Source organism: Haliotis rubra, unplaced genomic scaffold (genome assembly GCF_003918875.1).
Source record: "Haliotis rubra isolate DU_JTF1 unplaced genomic scaffold, ASM391887v1 Scf483, whole genome shotgun sequence".
In the NCBI taxonomy this organism is placed as follows: domain Eukaryota; kingdom Metazoa; phylum Mollusca; class Gastropoda; order Lepetellida; family Haliotidae; genus Haliotis; species Haliotis rubra.
Genome location: NW_025767172.1, coordinates 384,213 through 407,232, shown reverse-complemented (window position 1 = coordinate 407,232; position 23,020 = coordinate 384,213). Strand labels below are relative to the sequence as shown.

The following is a 23,020-nucleotide window of genomic DNA, read 5'->3' as shown; positions in this document are numbered from 1 at the left end:
GCGAAGAAATTACTAATGTGCATGAAAAGCGAAATATTTGTTACATCCTCGCTACCTTGATAGCATACCAAAATATTATGTATATGGCCAGATGCCATTTATTATGGCTTGGGTCAACAAAAGTTTCTGTCTGTCTATATGTAGGCCAGTGTCTGTTTGCCAACATGGTGGGCATGGATCATCACGTCTTGCCGGACAAAACATGACTAAGATAACACGGTCTTCCTATTTCTTCCAGGTCTTGGACGATTCTTCACTGAGGCCTTGCTGCTTATTGTTGAGTCTTTAGGAATACTATAAAATAACGACCCTTGGTTCAAATTAAAGATTCTTCCGATTATCTTCCTAATTCCACACTTTACCCATGATTGTGCGGCCATTAAACGTCTAGGCAGTGGGGTAGGCTATTGGTTAAAGTGTTCGCTCCTCACGCCGAAGGCCCGGGTTCAATTCCCCACATTGCGAAAAGCAGCGTAGACCCACTCATTAAACATCTAGCACCACCATCACGTTGGGTTTTCTTTCCTCCCATATCAAGCCGTAATTCCCGGGTTACTGTTTTATATCAAGGGACCCGTTAAGGTCCGGGTTAGAATATTGATCTTCAGTAACCCACGATTGTCGTAAGAGGCGACTAACGGGATCGGGTGGTCAGATTCGCTGACTTGGTTGACACATGTCATCGGTTCCCAATTGCGCAGATCGATGCTCATGCTGTTGATCACTGGATTGTCTGGTCCAGACTTGATTATTTACAGACCGCCGCCATATAGCTGGGATATTGCTGAGTGCGGCGTAAAACTAAACTCACTCACTTATATCAAGGTATTTCACTCGTATTGCAAGTGCTACAATGAACAACGAGGAGAGTTCTATGGATATACAACTTCTTTAATATAATATGAGCGACGTGTCGGTGTAGCTACTTACACCGTTATCAAGCAAATGATGTACAAAACTAGAGGCAAGGTATATATACATAGTAAAGTTGAACAGTAAGCGATTGAGGTTTGCACAATTAATGAGGTTGATGTACAAGGTTGGAGGATGTTTACACAAGAAGGCAATTGTTACACAAACAGAGTAAGCTATGGGGGATTATTGGGAGGAAGCCAGTGATATGACAGACAGGAGAATAATGGGATTAAGATTGTTTGGTGATGAGTTGGTTGTAGGCAGTGGAGATGTAATATCCTTGGTCTCTGTTCATGGCCGGTTGGAGTCTCTTGATGTGAATGACTTCTAGTAGCTTTCTGATCTTGTAGTGGGTGTGATTACTGGTGAGTACATTGATGCTGTGACAACCATTATTGGCATGAGTATATATACCTTGCCTCTAGTATTGTACATCATTTGCTTGATAACAGTGTTAGTAGCTACACCGAAACGTCGCTCATATTATATTAAAGAAGTTGTATATCCATAGAACTCCTCGTTGTTCATCACACCAACTTCTAAATGTCACTCAAACAAGTTAAGTGCTACAATATTAAAAAATATAAACATGGTATTTGCATAAAATGGTCCTTTTTGTCAGTTGGATGGAAAGAGTAAAAACAAACATGACTGTTTCAAAGATAAATATATTCTTTTATTTCTTAACAAGCAATAGAATGTATAAATGTTATTACAAAAGTTAACAGTCAATGGTAAAAGTCCTACAAAGAGAATTCACGATGAGTGCTTAATGGCACTCTATTCATAACGTAAGCCTAATCTGTTAAATCTAAGTTTTGATTATCACGAAGCGGTTAATTTGAACAGAAATTGATAGTCATCAGCAATTTAAGATCAGGAGTGGTGAATTGCTTCAAAGACAACCCAGCAACTACAAACACACTCCGTCAAATCGTGCTGATAACGAGGAACGAGACTCGTGCTGGCGGTCCATCAGTAAAACATTGTAGAGACGCTTCATGGAAGTAGGCTCTGTAAACGACTGGGAAAGAGTGCTAGACTGTGGTACAAAGTCCTCCTGTAAGCTAATACTAACGTCATGTGCGCATGCGCATAATACATAAATCATCACTAACAGTTATACTACTAACGTAGCTACAGAAAGAGGTCGAAATTTTGTCATTACGAACACAGGTTTCAGTGACCAAGGACAATATGTGTTTAATAATCGGGAGTTTCAAATTGCCTGAAGTATCTTCAAATCACTTCATTTTCGTACAGTTTACATCAGTACATGGAATGTGCGTGGTGGCGTTTTTTCTGTTTTCAGACTGATGAGGTCATTGGTCCGATGGTCATCTAAATGGTCACTGGTGTCAATCTGATGATGATAGCGGATCGAAAGATTTCTTCATTGTTGACCTTTGGGTGATTACGACCTGCAACAAGACCGGCATTCTTTTAAAATGTGAGTGAGTGAGTGAGTTTATTTAAACTCTGCCTTTAGCAATCTTCGCAGATCAGCCAGAAATGTGATAAAACCAATACCATTATGGATCCAGCGCCAAAACGAAAACGCTGTAGCGACGTTAACGTCATTAAACGTTCACTAGCTTGTCTCCAAATCTGATTCCTTCCGTCATGGAATTCGAGAGTGAACCCGATTTGTCAGGGTCATGACGTGCAGTGCTGACGTCCCCAACAACATTGACGTCTATGATTCATATGACGTTCAGTACGTCGTGGGATGGCACGTGGAGGTCGTGCACGCAAACGCCATCTGTGCAGACGATGCCGCATCGACGGGGGGCATGTATTCTCACAGGATTTGCCTGTTACAACCTGTTCCTTATCTAAGCGGCAGTTTGCAACTGATTTCTTGATGTCATTCTTCAGAGTAATCTGTTCTGGGTTGGAATTGTTTCCCCTGGTTATCCAGATTATGTGTATGTTGGTATCGGGACCATAACCTGCTGGTGTCACAGTGAAGAACCTACAGCGTTTTGGGCAGTAATATTCTGACGTGCGACAACCTGCAACATGCCTAGATGAGTAAGTTTAGGTTTACGCCGCTTTTAGCAATATTCCTGCAATATCACGACGAGGGACACCAGAAATGGGCTTCACACATTGTACCCATGTGGGGAATCGAACCAGGGTCTTCGGCGTGACGAGCGAACGCTTTAACCACGAGGCTACCCCACCACACCCCAACCTGCCTAGGGCATGGAAAGGTTTTCAAACGTAGCGAGAGCAATACTGTCGCTTCTTAAATGAATAATGTGTTTAAAGAAGTCTCTTTGAGCGTTTGGTTGATAGAAAACAATATGCCTCTGCTCACAACCACGTCTGAGTGACAATTGTCATACCGCTCGTGCCACACCGTGCACGTGCTGACCTCCATGACCAGTGACCAGTCTCAATGTTAAGCTGGGAAGCTTGATACCTTCGGATATGTGCTTGCCACAAGAATCTCTTACTTTCATTGCAGGGCATTGTTTTATATTCAGCAAAATACCCCTCCTTGCAGAGTATACATTCATCTCCTCTAACATCAAACATTCATTATCTGTATACGAATGGAGAAGAACAAACCTAGCTCTAGAACTTGATGATAGCCAGAAGTGCTGTGCACACAAACAAAGCCAGGTTGAAGGTGACAGTCGATCCACCTGGAACAAAGAAAGAAGAGACCAAAAACTGAAACATCAATTTCCACAGAATCTATCTTTTCCATTCTAAAACAAAGCCGTCTTTCCTGAACCATTCGTTACGATCTAAGACGCTGTATTGCCAATTTGCCTAACATCGTTTCCACAGAATTCTATCTTTTCTATTCTAAAACAAAACCGTCTTTCCTGAACCATTCGTTACGATCTAAGACGCTGTATTGCCAATTTGCCTAACATCATTTCCACAGAATTCTATCTTTTCTATTCTAACACAAAACCGTCGTTCCTGAACCATTCATTACGATCTAAGACGCTGTATTGAAACTTGTACTGAAAATTTGAAACTTATTATATTTTGTTGTCATTTGATAAACTGGTTTAGATTGTTTGAACAATGTTTGAGTTGTCCGTGCTTGTTTCTACATTGATTTACGAGCCTTGCTAGTAAAGTGAGTGAGTGAGTATGGGTTTACGTCGCTTTCAGCAATATTTCAGCAATCTCACGGCGGGGGCACACATGACAGAAATCGAACCCAGACGTTTTGGTCACAAGGAAAGTGCCCAGAGCTCTGGTGTGACAGCTTCTGCATCTATACCACACACATCAAGTCATCATTGAACCATTTACATTATCGTATCTACACAAACAAACCGCTCTTGGTCGCGACTGTGACGCAAAAACTTCGTGTCGCTTTCGCGACCCAGGGAACACCTTTGCTTCCTAATTGCGGATCTTTCGTTTTCGCTTTTCACATACCGTTACAGAGCCAATTTGTCCTTTTTCGTGGAATGGTTTTCGTTTATTGTGTTAACGTTGTGGCTCGATGATCGATACCGATGTCTCCGGATTGCCTTTACCGCCGACGTATAGCTGGAATATTGCTGTGTACGGGGTTAAACAAACATACAAGCCCTTCCCATGTTGGGGATTTATGCTGATAAAAGCTACTTCGTGTCATTATCAGTTCTAAATTTATAAACTCATTCACTGTGGTATATCTTACCACACATGACTGCAGAAACCACCTCGTCAAAAGTGCAACCGATCCCTTCAGCCTCTGAAACAGATGAAGATGTAGTCAATCAGCTCAGGGTCAAGTCATACTCTACTAAGCAATGTTCCCGCGAGACTGGAGCTTTACAAAAATGACGGTATCATTAATATAAACAAAATAATCAATGAGATATAGTGAAGTATAAACATAATAATGGATTTGTATAGCGACTAGTATCCTTCTGTCTAGTTGTACACCGGCGCTGATTATTGTTATTACCCCAGATGCCCCAAGCTGCCTGTAAGACGCTAGAAGTTTAATAGGACATGACGTATCCCGCCGGGTACCCATTTTCTGCTGGGTGAAGTATTCCGACAACAGTCTAATTAAAATCGAAAGCGATAAACTGCTTGTTGATACACTGAATTGTTACACACATAATCGAAGCAAACATAGGGAAGACACTTACTCAGTTTCTCGGAAATCTTTGTCTTGCATTCCGCATTTTTCGATGCATCTTTTCCAATGTCGACGCAAGTCTTGAACAATTTGTAAGATCTGAATGACAATGGTGAATCGTTTAACGGGGTATACATGCAGATGCACACACATGAAAGAAATCTGAATGACAACGGGGAATCATGTAAATGAGAATACATGCAGATGCACACACATGAACGAAATCTGAATGACAATGGTGAATCATTTAACGGGGAATGCAAGCGCATGCAGCTGCACACACATGAAAGAAATCTGAATGACAATGGTGAATCATTTAACGGGGAATGCAAGCGCATGCAGCTGCACACACATGAAACGAAATCTGAATGACAATGGTGAATCATTTAACGGGAATGCAAGCGCATGCAGCTGCACATACATGAAAGAAATCTGAATGACAACGGTGAATCATGTAAAGGGATTGCAAAGGGAATGCATGCAGCTGCACATGAAAAGAAATCTGAATGACAACGGTGAATCATTTAAAAGGAATGCAAGCCCCATGCAGCTGCAGCTGCAAGAAATTTGAATGACAACGAAATCATGTAAAGGGAATGCATGAATGACAAAAGTGAATCATGTAAAGGGAATGCATGCAGATGCACACATGAAAGAAATCTGAATGACAATGGTGAATCATTTAACGGGAATGCAAGCCGCACACACATGCAAGCTGAATATGACATTTAACGAAATTTGAAGCTGCACAACGGTGAATCATGTAAAACGGGAATGCATGCAGATGCACACACATGAAAGAAATCTGAATGACAACGGTGAATCATGTAAAGGGAATGCATGCAGCTGCACACATATGAAAGAAATCTGAATGACAATGGTGAATCATTTAAAGGGAATGCATGCAAAGCTGCACACATATGAAAGAAATCTGAATGACAATGGTGAATCATTTAACGGGGAATGCAAGCGCATGCAACACACATGAAAGAAATCTGAATGACAATGGTGAATCATTTAACGGGGAATGCAAGCGCATGCAGCTGCAATACACATGAAAGAAATCTGAATGACAACGGTGAATCATGTAAAGGACATGCAGCTGCACACACATGAAAGAAATCTGAATGACAATGGTGAATCTTGTAAAGGGATTGCATGCAGCTGCACATGAAATCTGAATGACAACGGTGAATCATGTAAAGGGGAATGCATGCAGCTGCACACACATGAAAGAAATCTGATTGACAAAGGTGAATCATTTAACGGGGAATGCAAGCCCATGCAGCTGCATACACATGAAAGAAATCTGAATGACAACGGTGAATCATGTAAAAGGGAATGCATGCAGCTGCACACACATGAAAGAAATCTGAATGACAATGGTGAATCATGTAAAGGGGAATGCATGCAGATGCACACATATGAAAGAAATCTGAATGACAATGGTGAATCATTTAACGGGGAATGCAAGCGCATGCAGCTGCACACACATGAAAGAAATCTGAATGACAATGGTGAATCATTTAACGGGGAATGCAAGCGCATGCAGCTGCACACACATGAAAGAAATCTGAATGACAACGGTGAATCATGTAAAAGGGAATGCATGCAGATGCACACACATGAAAGAAATCTGATTGACAACGGTGAATCATTTAACGGGGAATGCATGCAGCTGCACACACATGAAAGAAATCTGAATGACAACGGTGAATCATGTAAAGGGGAATGCATGCAGCTGCACACACATGAAAGAAATCTGAATGACAACGGTGATTCATGTAAAGGGGAATGCATGCAGCTGCACACACATGAAAGAAATCTGAATGACAACGGTGAATCATTTAACGGGGAATGCAAGCGCATGCAGCTGCACACACATGAAAGAAATCTGAATGACAATGGTGAATCATTTAACGGGGAATGCAAGCGCATGCAGCTGCACACACATGAAAGAAATCTGAATGACAACGGTGAATCATGTAAAAGGGAATGCATGCAGATGCACACACATGAAAGAAATCTGATTGACAAAGGTGTATCATTTAACGGGGAATGCATGCAGCTGCATACACATGAAAGAAATCTGAATGACAACGGTGAATCATGTAAAAGGGAATGCATGCAGCTGCACACGCATACCGCCAGTGATTCTGAATTTAGCAAATGTATTTACATTATTTATAAAGAACGCGGTAATTATGAAGTTGTGATCTGTAACCGCACTTGCTGTTTCGTCAGTGGACCTGTTAGATACATCACTTCACAATATTGGAGCGTCATTAATCATACCTACATATGTATTAATGTGTTAAGGCTAATCGAAGAGTTGAATGTAGAGGTGGATTTAACACATGCGAACTAAGCTGGTATTGAGAAAATTAAATTCAGGTATAACTATGGAAAAGCATAAACGCCAAGTACTTACATACAGCTCCCCTTTATTTCATCCTTCAGACAGGCTGTGGCATTTTTCGCCTTAGTATTGACACCGACAAAAATCTTAGTACAAGCGCTTATCTTGTCATCGCTGGCCTCGCAGTGGTTATCAGCCTCTGTCCTGGTAACTGAAAGTACATCATACTTGATTCGAAACAATCTGTTACACTTACAGTGAGCGAGTTTAGTTTTACGCCGCCATTAGAAGTATTTCAGCAATATCACGTCGGGGGACACTAGAAATGGGCTTCACACATTGTACTCATGTGGGTAATCAAACCCGGGTCTTCGGCGTGAAGAGCGAACGCTTTAACCACTTAAACATAATACTAGCCAGTCAGTGAACTCTACACACCAGAGAATCAACATTACCTTCCAGACCGTTATTAAACACAATATCCCAGGCACCAAGTCAACCCAGTCTCTCAGACATCCATACAAATACCCGAAATTCACCCAACCCTGTGTTCCAGACACACGCCCAAAACACGATATAGAAGTCTCTGTCGAGTTTGCTGACGAGACATAATATGAACTTGATTTAGCTGACACCAGCTTTGCGCAGTATACCTGGAGAAGGTTAACACATTCCCGATTCCATGAATGCACAATAAGAACTTTCTTCTCCAAGAGTGAGGGAGTTTAGTTTTACGCCACCTTTAGCAATATTCCAGCAATATCACAGTGGGGGGCACCAGAAATGGGCTTCACACATTGAACCCAAGTGGGGAATCGAACCCGGGTCTTCCTCGAGACGAGAAGCGCTTTAACCACTAGGCTACCCAACCGCCCCTCTGCTTCAAGAACAGACATCTCTTTTACCAATACAATTGAAATTCCGATGTTATCAGAAGATCTGAGTAATGGAACTCATGTATGAATCACCCCACTTCAAGACCAAACTATACCCGACCACATAAAAGTAGGCCCAATGCTTTTATTATCGGAATGCAACGAGCGTAGCTAAGTGGGTATGTTTGGACAACAATATTTATAGCCCCGTGGAACTCGAAAATAACGCATGTGAATCCGGGCGTGTTGTTGACAACCCCTGGAAGTAAAGAATGACGAATCTAATGTTTGACGAAGCGGATCCAAAATGGCTATGGGACACTACTCTTCTCAGATAATATCGGTGTCTTTGTAGTATTGGGTTGTAGTATTGTCTATTGTTTCAGTATAAGTTGTACCAAAACGTTTAGTTAGAACTGTTAAAGAATTGTGGATGGTAAACCAAGTTAAACACTTGTTCAAGATATACCCGTGAATTTCCGGGTTAGAATTGGTCTTCAGCAACCCATGATTGTCGTAATAAAAGGAATGTCTTGGTGCTGATTCGGTCTTTTACATAGACAGCCGCCATATAGCTTGAATGTGGCTGTATGCGGCGTTAAACACCCGTGAAGATCCGGGTTAAAATTTGTCTTTAACAAGCCATGCTTGTCGTAAGAGGCGACTAACGGGAACGGGTGGTCCGGCTCGCTGAAATGGTTGACAGATGTCATCGTACCCAAATTGCGAAGATGGGTGCTTATGATGCAGAGCACTGGATTGTCTGGTCCAGACTCGATTATTTACAGATCATCACCATCAAGCTGGATTATTGCTCAGTATCTTGTTAAACAACAAATACACAAACAAGCTTGTTCAAGGAGCAACGGGAGAGCTGCAGAGAGCCAATCGCTTGTAAGGGATGAACAACGTTTCGTGTTACTACACACCAAACCCATATTTTTCTGTACCCCTATGTGCAGTGTTACAATGTATTGATTTGCTCTGAACAGATAAGTAAAGTATATACTTAAAAATATAGTTAACGCTCTGATTTTATCACAATTGAGAGTAACCTTACGCTTTATCAGAGACGGTTTTAAAATATACGAATAGGGTGCATTAAGACTGTACTCAATAAGTGTGCTTCAGCGCAGGGTGAACGTTTTGTCGGCTTCTGACATCTATTAGTGTATTTGTATTAATCAATCTAATGCTATCTTAGCCAACACTTGACAGTGGTATACAGGCAAAACGACAGGGCCGGTTCCATAAAGCGATTTTAAAACAGTCCATAGTTTCCGAGTTCTAATCTCCCACCCGTCCCTAAAGTTCATTTCAACGAGAAATGAAAAACGTTTTCCCATTATACTTTTTGGAGATTTATGCCCTGACATGCATACTCTTTCCCTTGAAAAATCCAGATCAGGCTGATCTTTCTTCATCTACATCATCAAGTAATGTTTCCGAATCAAAGCGACTAGAACACCATCAATGATATATAATGATTTAAAGTTAAAGAATATTTCCAAGTAATCTTAACTTTACAATTAGAATTGCTACACAATTAGTGAAAATAACTTTTTTTTAAATATCATTGTTATGATTCTATTTTTTTTGCTCGCCCACTATTTGACTGGTTCAGGCGGGGCACGGGAAACACGTATAAGAAATACGGACGACGGCAAATGCTGCAACACAGGCTTTGCAATCATATCGCAGCGCTAACATTGCTTTGTGCATGATGCGGCAATGCGGGGCATTCGTCACCCTCTACCCACCCGCTCCCGGTCTTAGGGTGTAGCGTACTGTCAACTGACACTGAGGTCATCCATCATCATATGTATGTCGGTCACGGCCGGGGAAAGTAATAAAAAAGGAATGAAAAAGCCAACATCATATGGTATTCTGTAGGTGTTTGTTGTTTACGAAAGATGAAAATTAGTTCACAACTAATGTGCCATATTTGAAATTGCGATAAGGTCTGAAATAGTTTGGAGAGCTTTGTATTAAAAAGGTATTAAAAAGAACGAAATATTAACAAGCAATCGACAGAGAAGATTCATTTCTGCCTACTCTTAGATAGAATTGATAACGTTTGTTTGAAAAGAATGATTGTAGCTCATACCGCGAGATGAGATATATTATAAACGGAGAACTGCTGATTTTGTGATTGAAAATCAGCTTGAGATGAGAAAATCCAAAGAACATTTAAACTGAGAAAAACATCGTCAAAGTAAAACATTCGCAGTCATTTTTTCCATCCCAAATTGATTACAGTGTGTCGGCTTGTTTTCCCAAAAAGAAAGGCTTAGTACAGGCGCTAAACAGACTCATAACTCGCAATTTTAGATAATTCCAAAATCAGATGTTATTATTCGATGGAACATTAATACATTACTTACCGAACAAAAACAGGCCAAGCACTGAGACTCCAATAATCTGAAACAGCTGCATGTTGAACAAGTTGATTTTAAACCTACTTCTGAGTCTGTGAGTCACTTATGTTGCAGAAGCTCGTGGGGGCGGTCTAAAATACTGTGCGTTTTACCGGTGTATGGAGAAAAAAGTAGCCTATGTAATCATCCATACATACCTTATAAACTGTAATAGAAATTATGAAGGTTTAAAAGAAATTGTGACAATATTGGTACATGTAGTTTACTTACAGCCCATTTGGGGGTGGAGATTGGTTATTGTGTAAACATGCTTTATTCTGTGTTTTCGAGATATTTGCAATACGGGTACAATCACGTGATGTGATCTCATGTGTACCTTTTACACATGACACCGGTTGCTGATGGCCAAGGAGATGAGACGGTAGGCGTTTCTCAGCTTGTACTGAAGAGGAGGGTCCCAAGAGAAGACGTTGTATAAAGCCCCGGGTCAGTGGCACTCACTCAAGTGTGAACCTGTTTTCAGAATGTGGAGTACCTAAGCAAGACAGTGTGATGTGTATTAGTAATTGTACATATAGAAAACTAAACTCTCTCGCGTATCAACCCAAATTCATGAGACGAGTTAATAGTCGCTTACGGTAGCAGAAAGCAAATCAGACATCAGTAGTGTTTCTTTGATGGGCGTTTCAGAAGTTGAGGTGATGAAGAATGATGACAAATTTTATGGATATACAACTTCTTTTAAACTGGCGTACAAAAGAAAGTACACACCTTGTGTTTTGGGATTATTTGAAAAGTGTTGTGATTTTGACTGGCCACTTCACAATCGGGCACGATATCTGTGGTGTTTTGGCAACATCTTAGGAAAGTCTGTGACTTATATATCACTGTAAAACTATTTTCAAAACATTTACGTCGCTCTTTGGAAAATAATTCAAAAGCACCGGGTGTGTACTTTCTTTTGTACGTCAGTTTATTCTGTGAAAGGCGACGTTTCGACATAGATTCTAATATCGTTGTCAAGCAACACATCATCATACATCAGTGTTGTTGACGGATTTTATACAATTGGATTTTAAACATTTTTTTATTTAGAGAGTAGTTATTATTCTCTGCCATTATACTTTATTATATCTTAAACCTTTAAATATTTTGATGCTTGGGTGTTGATAGCATGTAAAATGGTTATCATTTGTTTATTTGTCCTTTAACGCCACACTCAGCACTTTTCCAGTTGTCTGTAATTATTACCTGGACCAGACAAAAAAGTGATTGACATCATGAGCATCGATCTACGCAACTGGGGCACAGTGTCATTCATCAACCAGGTCAGCGAGCCTGGACATGAGATAGCGTTTGTCTTACGACAAGGTACTTTTTAAAACGTAGTTACATCCAGATTATCCATTGAATCAAGACTAGAATATCAGACCATAGTTCCAGTATTTTTTATTATCGTAATCTATGTACCGAGATAGCAATAGTAACACTTCGGGGCTTTGCATTATACCGTAGAGGTTCATAAGTCTTTCTTCGACTATACACCTAAATATGTTTTGTCAAAGATTTTGTTTCATAAAATGCTGGGAAAACGTTTTGCTTTAGGTTTTGCAAAATTACGTTCAGATTGTTCACTGGGTGATTGTACAGGTATGGAATCCAAGAAGGGACATTGTCGCGTTGTCTCACTTTGGTTAATTTTGCAACGTTTTGCTTGTTTTTGCGTGGGCGACAACGAGACGATGTCTCTACTAGGATTCCATATATTTGGGATCTCCTAAACATTGTTCACCCCCTGTCAGAGTGTCAAGTGTAAATTAGTGAGTGAGTTTAGTTTTACGCCCACAATATTCCAACTATATAGCGGTGGTCTGTAAATAATCGAGTATGGAACAGACAATCCAGTCATCAACAGCATGAACATCGATCTACGCAATTGGGATACGATGACATGTGTCAACCAAGTCAGCGAGTTTGACCACCCGATTCCGTTAGTCGCCTCTTACGACAAGCATGGGTTACAGAAGATCAGTTCTAACCCGGATCTTGACGGGTAGTCAAGTGTAAAACGACAGTGGCCGAAATGATGCACCTTATCAAAATATGCCCTGACTTGTTTCTTTCAGACGGATGCCAAGAGTGAGTGAGTGAGTTTGGTTTAACGCCGCTTTTAGCAATATTCCAGCAATATCACGGCCTGGGACACCAGAAATGAGCTTCATACAATGTAACCTTTGGACTTTCCTGAAAATACAACAGTTGTAATACACTTGATGATATTCGTGAAGTAGTCAAAGAGTCAGGATTCATAGTGCCAATACCTTCGGGGTTCTGGGGGCGGTGGGGTAGCCTAAAAGCGTTCGCTCGTCACACCAAACACCCTGGTTCGATTGCCCACATGGGTACAATGTGTGAAGCCCATTTCTGGTGTCCCCCGCCGTGATGTTGCACGAATATTGCTAAAAGCGGCGTAAAACCATACTCACTCACTCACTCACTTCTGGGTATGAAATGAGTGCATGCATTACATAAACACATTCCTGAATCATATGGAGGAGGGAGGGGAGGGGAGTGGTGGAGTGTATTGTCCTGCCCGGGCATGGTTACACTGTTCCAGGGTCGAATTCATAATTTTTTTTGCAGCTAAATCACAATTTTCCAGAAGAACAGCTTAGGGCCCGTATACGTGTGGTAAGATCCGGTCTAAATGTGGATTGGATGGTCATGACGTGTATCCTTGGATGTGTTTGTGCCATCATGACTGTCCCGCTGATCACGTTAGTGGCCACAGTTGTGCCACTCTGTATAAGGTCACTTTTGTACAGGGCATAGGGCCCGAATTTTTGGTACCAGAGTAGTGTAAAAAAAACCTTAGAAAATCACACGTTAATAAAAATCATGAAGAAAGCTACCACTTTACCATGGCGATTCCTTTATTCCTTTCTGTCATTTTATACAGGATATGTGTGTGCGCGTGTGTATGTGCATATGTGCGTGCATCCGTGTGTGTGCGTGTAGTATATTGTTTACTACCCTTCTGTCTGGCTTTTTCCCCTCTCTTCGGTCTGAACAGGATATTCCTTATCAGTCTTATTTAATGCTCAAGAATCTGGTTGATGCAGGTAGAAACAACTGGGCTTCTCATGTGAGAAATATTTTGTTTCAATTTGGTTTTCAAGTCGTGTGGATAAGTCGTGACATTGGTAATGTTAAAATGTGTGTCTCTCTTTTCAAACAGAGATTATTTGACTCCTTGAGTCAAGAATGGCATCGTATTACCTCACAGTTGAGCAAGTGTCAAACTTATTGTCAATTTAAAACTATGTTACATGTTGAATCTTATCTTTCAATTGACATTCCTTTGCATCTAAGAACTCTTATTTGTAAATTCAGGTGTAACAATTTCAGGTTAGCAATTGAAACAGGAAGGCATTGTAATATGGTTGCTAGCGGTGGGCTTTGTTTTTATTGTCACAGTAAAAATGTATTCCTTGTAGAAGATGAATTTCATGTCAAAGCTATGAAGCGGTAAGAACAGAACGTTTTCATCCTAGAATAAGAAATAGCCCTTCTATGAACACTTTTGTTAGAATCATGTCGAGTAGTGACAAAAATGTATTGTTAAGTTTAGCAATGTTTTTATATAAGGTTCTTAAGATAAAAAATACTTCAAATTATTGTTAGATTTTCAGCATATTGTTTGATAACTTGGTATCATAATTTCTCTATTGTAAGTTTTACAAGAGACTCTTAGATTTATCATGTGACAACACTGATAAGGTTCCTTCAGTGTAAGACCAGCATCAACACACACACAATCAATACAACACATTTCTGGAATGGGCAATGGCCTTGAATACATGAATAAAATTGTCTGAATAGGATATTGTTTATTTCTGACAGAAGGTCAGAGACCAAATCCTATTCAAGCGGAAGTATACAGACAGTATAACAGCAGACAATATGCTTATTAGGCAGAAGGGAAGAAACACACATATTAAATGATAAATACAGACAGTATAACAGCAAACAATATGCTTCTTAGGCAGAAGGGAAGAAACACACATATTAAATGTTAAATACAGACAGTATAACAGCAGACAATATGCTTCTTAGGCAGAAGGGAAGAAACAAACATATTAAATGTTAAATACAGACAGTATAACAGCAAACAATATGCTTTTAGGTAGAAGGGAAGAAACACACATATTAAATGTTAAATACAGACAGTATAACAGCAAACAATATGCTTCTTAGGCAGAAGGGAAGAAACACACATATTAAATGTTAAATACAGACAGTATAACAGCAAACAATATGCTTCTTAGGCAGAAGGGAAGAAACACACATATTAAATGTTAAATACAGACAGTATAACAGCAGACAATATGCTTCTTAGGCAGAAGGGAAGAAACACACATATTAAATGTTAAATACAGACAGTATAACAATTAAATAGACAATATACTTCTTAGGCAGAAGGGAAGAAACACATATTAAATGTTAAATACAGACAGTATAACAGCAGACAATATGCTTCTTAGGCAGAAGGGAAGAAACACACATATTACATGATAAATACAGACAGTATAACAGCAGACAATATGCTTCTTAGGCAGAAGGGAAGAAAAGCACATATTAAATGTTAAATACAGACAGTATAACAGCAGACAATAAGCTTCTTAGGCAGAAGGGAAGAAACACATATTAAATGTTAAATACAGACAGTATAACAGCAGACAATATGCTTCTTAGGCAGAAGGGAAGAAACACACATATTAAATGATAAATACAAACAGTATAACAGCAGACAATATACTTCTGAGGCAGAAGGGAAGAAAAGCACATATTAACTGTTAAATACAGACAGTATAACAGCAAACAATATGCTTCTTAGGCAGAAGGGAAGAAACACACATATTAAATGTTAAATACAAACAGTATAACAGCAGCAGACAATATGCCCATTAGGCAGAAGGGAAGAAACAAACATATTAAATGTTAAATACAAACAACGCTAACAGCAGACAATATGCTTCTTAGGCAGAAGGGAAGAAACACACATATTAAATGTTAAATACAAACAGTATAACAGCAAACAATATGCTTCTTAGGCAGAAGGGAAGAAACACATATTAAATGTTAAATACAGACAGTATAACAGCAGAGAATATGCTTCTTTAGGCAGAAGGGAAAAACACACATATTAAATGTTAAATACAGACAGTATAACAGCAAACAATATGCTTCTTAGGCAGAAGGGAAAAACACACATATTAAATGTTAAATACAGACAGTATAACAGCAGACAATATGCTTCTTAGGCAGAAGGGAAGAAACACACATATTAAATGTTAAATACAGACAGTATAACAGCAGACAATATGCTTCTTAGGCAGAAGGGAAGAAACACACATATTAACTGTTAAATACAGACAGTATAACAGCAAACAATATGCTTCTTAGGCAGAAGGGAAGAAACACACATATTACATGATAAATACAAACAGTATAACAGCAGACAATATGCTTCTTAGGCAGAAGGGAAGAAAAGCACATATTAAATATTAAATACAGACAGTATAACAGCAGACAATAAGCTTCTTAGGCAGAAGGGAAGAAACACATATTAAATGTTAAATACAGACAGTATAACAGCAGACAATATGCTTCTTAGGCAGAAGGGAAGAAACACACATATTAAATGATAAATACAAACAGTATAACAGCAGACAATATACTTCTTAGGCAGAAGGGAAGAAAAGCACATATTAACTGTTAAATACAGACAGTATAACAGCAAACAATATGCTTCTTAGGCAGAAGGGAAGAAACACACATATTAAATGTTAAATACAAACAGTATAACAGCAGACAATATGCCTCTTAGGCAGAAGGGAAGAAACAAACATATTAAATGTTAAATACAAACAGTATAACAGCAGACAATATGCTTCTTAGGCAGAAGGGAAGAAACACACATATTAAATGTTAAATACAAACAGTATAACAGCAAACAATATGCTTCTTAGGCAGAAGGGAAGAAACACACATATTAAATGTTAAATACAGACAGTATAACAGCAGATAATATGCTTCTTAGGCAGAAGGGAAGAAACACATATTAAATGTTAAATACAGACAGTATAACAGCAAACAATAAGCTTCTTAGGCAGAAGGAAAGAAAAGCACATATTAAATGTTAAATACAAACAGTATAACAGCAGACAATATACTTCTTAGGCAGAAGGGAAGAAAAGCACATATTAAATGTTAAATACAGACAGTATAACAGCAAACAATATGCTTCTTAGGCAGAAGGGAAGAAACACACATATTAGATGTTAAATACAAACAGTATAACAGCAGACAATATGCTTCTTAGGCAGAAGGGAAGAAACACACATATTAAATGTTAAATACAGACAGTATAACAGCAGACAATATGCCTCTTAGGCAGAAGGGAAGAAACACACATATTAAATGTTAAATACAGACAGTATAACAGCAGACAATATGCTTCTTAGGCAGAAGGGAAGAAAAGCACATATTAAATGTTAAATACAGACAGTATAACAGCAGAGAATATGCTTCTTAGGCAGAAGGGAAGAAACACACATATTAAATGTTAAATACAGACAGTATAACAGCAAACAATAAGCTTCTTAGGCAGAAGGGAAGAAACACACATATTAAATGTTAAATACAGACAGTATAACAGCAGACAATATGCCTCTTAGGCAGAAGGGAAGAAACACACATATTAAATGTTAAATACAAACAGTATAACAGCAGACAATATACTTCTTAGGCAGAAGGGAAAAAAACACATATTAAATGTTAAATACAGACAGTATAACAGCAAACAATATGCTTCTTAGGCAGAAGGAAGAAACACACATATTAAATGTTAAATACAAACAGTATAACAGCAGACAATATGCCTCTTAGGCAGAAGGGAAGAACACATGACTAAATGTTAGCAATACAGATAGTATAACAGCAGACAATATGCCTCTTAGGCAGAAGGAAGAAACACACATATTAAATGTTAAATACAAACAGTATAACAGCAGACAATATGCCTCTTAGGCAGAAGGAAGAAAACACACATATTAAATGATAAATACAAACAGTTTAACAGCAGACAATATGCCGCTTAGGCAGAAGGAAGAAACAAACATATTAAATGTTAAATACAGACAGTATAACAGCAGACAATATGCCTCTTAGGCAGAAGGAAGAAACACACACATATTAAATGTTAAATACAAACAGTATAACAGCAGACAATATACTTCTTAGGCAGAAGGGAAGAAAAGCACATATTAAATGTTAAATACAGACAGTATAACAGCAAACAATATGCTTCTTAGGCAGAAGGGAAGAAACACACATATTAAATGTTAAATACAAACAGTATAACAGCAGACAATATGCCTCTTAGGCAGAAGGGAAGAAACACACATATTAAATGTTAAATACAGACAGTATAACAGCAGACAATATGCCTCTTAGGCAGAAGGGAAGAAACACACATATTAAATGTTAAATACAAACAGTATAACAGCAGACAATATGCCTCTTAGGCAGAAGGGAAGAAACACACATATTAAATGTTAAATACAAACAGTATAACAGCAGACAATATGCCTCTTAGGCAGAAGGGAAGAAACAAACATATTAAATGTTAAATACAGACAGTATAACAGCAGACAATATGCTTCTTAGGCAGAAGGGAAGAAACACACATATTAAATGTTAAATACAGACAGTATAACAGCAAACAATAAGCTTCTTAGGCAGAAGGGAAGAAACAAACATATTAAATGTTAAATACAAACAGTATAACAGCAGACAATATACTTCTTAGGCAGAAGGGAAGAAAAGCACATATTAAAATGTTAAATACAGACGAGCATAACTAACACTAGTTAGAAAGAAACACACATATTAAACAGTAAATACAGACAGTATAACAGCAATATTAAATGTTAAATACAGACAGCATAACAGCAGACAATATGCCTTAGGCAGAAGGGAAGAAACACACATATTAAATGTTAAATACAGACAGTATAACAGCAGGCAATATGCTTCTTAGGCAGAAGGGAAGAAAAGCACACTGATTAAGTTTAGTTTTACGCCGCTTTTACAGTATAACAGCAACATCACTTCTTAGGGACACCAGAAATGAAGAAACACACATATTAAATGTTAAATCTTCAGACAGTATAACAGCAAAACAATAGGCTTCTTAGGCAGAAGGGAAGAAACACATATTAAATGTTAAATACAGACAGTATAACAGCAGACAATATGCTTCTTAGGCAGAAGGGAAGAAACACACATATTAAATGTTAAATACAGACAGTATAACAGCAGACAATATGCTTCTTAGGCAGAAGGGAAGAAACACACATATTAAATGTTAAATACAGACAGTATAACAGCAGACAATATGCTTCTTAGGCAGAAGGAAGACTGACTGACTGACTGACTGAGTTAAATTTTACGCAGTATAACAATATTCCAGCAACATCACGGCGGGGGACAGAAATGGGCTTCAAGAATGTACACATGAGGGGATTAAACCCGTTAAATACAGAACGCTATAACCAGCAGGCTAATATGCCACTTAGGCAGAAGGGAAGAAACACATATTAAATGTTAAATACAGACAGTATAACAGCAGACAATATGCTTCTTAGGCAGAAGGGAAAAAACACACATATTAAATGTTAAATACAGACAGTATAACAGCAGACAATATGCTTCTTAGGCAGAAGGGAAAAAACACACATATTAAATGTTAAATACAGACAGTATAACAGCAGACAATATGCTTCTTAGGCAGAAGGGAAGAAACACACATATTAAATGTTAAATACAGACAGTATAACAGCAGACAATATGCTTCTTAGGCAGAAGGGAAGAAACACATATTAAATGTTAAATACAGACAGTATAACAGCAAACAATATGCTTCTTAGGCAGAAGGGAAGAAACACACATATTAAATGTTAAATACAGACAGTATAACAGCAGACAATATGCTTCTTAGGCAGAAGGGAAGAAACACACATATTAAATGTTAAATACAGACAGTATAACAGCAGACAATATGCTTCTTAGGCAGAAGGGAAGAAACACACATATTAAATGTTAAATACAGACAGTATAACAGCAGACAATATGCTTCTTAGGCAGAAGGGAAGAAACACACATATTAAATGTTAAATACAGACAGTATAACAGCAGACAATATGCCTTCTTAGGCAGAAGGAAGAAACACACATATTAAATGTTAAATACAGACAGTATAACAGCAGACAATATGCTTCTTAGGCAGAAGGGAAGAAAAGCACATATTAAATGTTAAATACAGACAGTATAACAGCAGACAATATGCTTCTTAGGCAGAAGGGAAGAAAAGCACATATTAAATATTAAATACAGACAGTATGACAGCAGACAAAAAGCTTCTTAGGCAGAAGGGAAGAAACACACATATTAAATGTTAAATACAGACAGTATAACAGCAGACCACTATGCTTCTTAGGCAGAAGGGAAGAAAAACACATATTAAATGTTAAATACAGACAGTATAACAGCAGACAATATGCTTCTTAGGCAGAAGGGAAGAAACACACATATTAAATGTTAAATACAGACAGTATAACAGCAAACAATATGCTTCTTAGGCAGAAGGGAAGAAACACACATATTAAATGTGAAAATAGACAGAAGGGCAGCAAATAATATCCTACGGGCAAACATGTGGAAACAGGACATATCGTCTAGGCAAAAGTATATTAGTCTCATCTTCCTTATTATCGTGAGATTTATAACGATAAAAACAGATAGTCCTTCTGTGAAGATGTAAAGAGCACTTGAGTCGAAATTATATTTTAAAATGTTTATTTTCCTAAAGAGAGGGAGAGAGAGAGGGGTGTGTGTGTGTGACAGATACACAGAAAGAAAGAGAGGTGTGTGTGCGCGGTGTTGGTGGGGTGGGGTTGGGGTAAACGGTATAACTGACGAAAACAACCCAGTGTATCTATTCCGTGTACTTCTTTCAGATCATTGTTCAAGGCCATCCTTACATGGTGATGTAAAGGATCGTATCGTCAAACTATAACTATAGCATGTAGATCGTGTTTGACGGGTTTATTTATAAATGACACTGGGCGTGGACGGCTAGCTGGACCAGTTCGTGTTTTGCTCCTCTTTCAGGAAATGTACCCTGGGATTGTTTATCATAACATCGGCATCATCATCATCACCATCGGCAAGTTCATAGTAAAATAACATTCGCTTGTTGAGATAATATTCAGTTTGGCCAACGAATGTCATTCCGAAGTGCTCTTTAGTCACATTACAACAAAAACTGTCTTGTGTAATAGTATATCTACCCCCCAACTGGAGAATCTTTCGAGGGGAACCAATATCCCAGGAAAACATTTCATGTGAAAATTGGTCCTTAAGATACAATTTCCACAAGCAGTTTGTGAAACATATATTCATATGAATATGTTTAAATTCGGAAACTGTTTCCCCGTAAACTTAATTTGGAACAAAGTAACTAAATACTTTTCCTATCTTAATCCTATCTAAATTTCCCATCTAAAATATTTTTCCTATCTTAACTAAATAATTTCTTAAGACTACAATGTTCTCAGGATCCAGACTATAAAATACATGTAAACGAAGTTTATGTCAAGTCGACACGTGAAGGGCCGGGTTAGAATTGATCTTCATTAACCCATGCTTGTCGTAAGAGGCGACTAACAGGATCCGGTGTCAGGCTCGCTGACTTGGTTAACTCAAATCATCGTGTCCCAATTGCATAGATCGATGCTCATGCTGTTGATCACTGGATTATCGGGTCCTTATTCGATTATTTACAGGTCGCTACCATACAGCTGGGATACTGCTGAGTGCGGCGTAAAACGTAACTCTCTCACTAATTTATGTCAAGTCATTTTGGTTCATATCCCACATTCATATGGTGTTTTAGACACCCCCCGGTAACCCCCCTTTCGGTAGTCGGCACCACATCCATGCCGTTCATGAAGTCTTCAATACGCCTTCGACAAGCATATCCCTGTTGTTTTCAGTTGAAACACTTTGATTAGAGGGGGCGGTGGGGTGGCCTAGTGGTTAAAGCGTTAGCTCGTCACACCAAACACCCGGGTTCGATTTCCCACATGGGTAAAATGTGCGAAGCCCATTTCTGCTGTCCCCCCGCCGTGATATTGCTGGAATATTGCTAAAAGCGGCGTAAAAACAAACTCACTCACTCACTTTGATTAGAAAGTTTTTCTGGAGTCTGTATAGTGCATACATATATTACATACGCAATGGTGTTTGCAGCGTTGGTAATGTAATGGTGGCTGTATCTTAAAACGAAATCTTACTGTTTGGATTCCTGTCACCTGTGCCACTGTCAGCAGTAGTTTAGAAATTCAAGGTGGAGCTTGTCAATATGAGAAAAATTCTAAAGGTACAGAACGCTTTTGTGATGAATGTATGTACAATAACTTCGCTTGAGGGAAGATTCAGTCATCCAGAATAACGACCTGGTGCTGATGGGGTCCAACGAAAGCTTTAACAATTTAAAAGTCATCTGGTTCGCCAAGGTGTCGACTATTCAGACGTCACCCACGCTGACGGTAGCAATGCTGGGTAATTTTGTTATTGCTGTACCAGATATCCTTGGCTGGTTCCGATGATGAAGGCCGTGAAACCCCGCATCTGAATCAATAGATGTTTGCTCAACGCGCTACGTTGCTGAGATCCTTACATACCTGCAACGCTCACTGTCACCATTGTGGCCTCTGTGGGGAATGTTTTGGGAGAATCTTTTGAAGCAACCTTTTCAGATTGAAATAAGAAGGCACAGTCAGTGGTATCTTATTCATCGTGGTTTGAAATTATTCTTGGGCAAGTAGTGTGCACATAAGTTATTCTCAAAACACACAGTACTGAATTGGCTGGTGTCGGGACAGGCCAAGGTTGTTATCTATTACGACGTCTTTTGCATTTTAAAAATTCTATTTTTGTAATCGTTTAAATTGAAAAGCCATGTATCAAACATCCAATCCATGGGGCACAGAGAAAAAGTTTGTTTATCAAACACCATCACCACCATCACCATATCATCATCATCAGCAGCAGCAGCAAAGTTACATATATTATTTTACAAAGTTTTAGTTTTGTAACTTTGGATTCTGGTCTAGGTCCCAATCCACAGTCAGACACGACGTGCATTTCCATATAACAATATAGTTTTGGCGATATTTTAGAAATTCACGATGAAGAGATGGAAGAATGATTATCTATGATGCTGGGCATCGATCCCATCGATCCCATCGATCCGTGA

General features: G+C 38.8%; 2 protein-coding genes across 5 annotated transcripts; one reads left to right on the top strand and one right to left on the bottom strand.

The window, feature by feature from the left end:
• Positions 1–1,569: 1,569 nt before the first annotated feature.
• Positions 1,570–10,757, bottom strand: LOC124291140. The gene is made up of 6 exons (XM_046728056.1): positions 10,642–10,757; positions 7,455–7,593; positions 5,034–5,122; positions 4,574–4,627; positions 3,493–3,569; positions 1,570–2,336 (listed from the first exon to the last, which is right to left on the bottom strand). The coding sequence occupies exons 1-5, from the start codon at positions 10,691–10,693 to the stop codon at positions 3,499–3,501; spliced, it is 405 nt and encodes a 134-aa protein (XP_046584012.1). The 5' UTR covers positions 10,694–10,757; the 3' UTR covers positions 1,570–2,336; positions 3,493–3,498.
• On the top strand, positions 5,129–7,448 carry LOC124291139 (putative uncharacterized protein DDB_G0286901). 4 transcript variants are annotated; one of them, XM_046728054.1, is made up of 2 exons: positions 5,129–5,375; positions 6,448–7,448. In XM_046728054.1, the coding sequence occupies exons 1-2, from the start codon at positions 5,222–5,224 to the stop codon at positions 7,389–7,391; spliced, it is 1,098 nt and encodes a 365-aa protein (XP_046584010.1). In that variant the 5' UTR covers positions 5,129–5,221; the 3' UTR covers positions 7,392–7,448. The 4 variants fall into 4 exon arrangements, with proteins under 4 accessions (XP_046584010.1, XP_046584009.1, XP_046584008.1 ...); XM_046728053.1 differs by lacking the exon at positions 5,129–5,375 and adding an exon at positions 5,800–5,912 and having other exon boundaries at positions 6,223–7,448; XM_046728052.1 differs by lacking the exon at positions 5,129–5,375 and adding an exon at positions 6,103–6,165 and having other exon boundaries at positions 6,220–7,448.
• Positions 10,758–23,020: the final 12,263 nt, after the last annotated feature.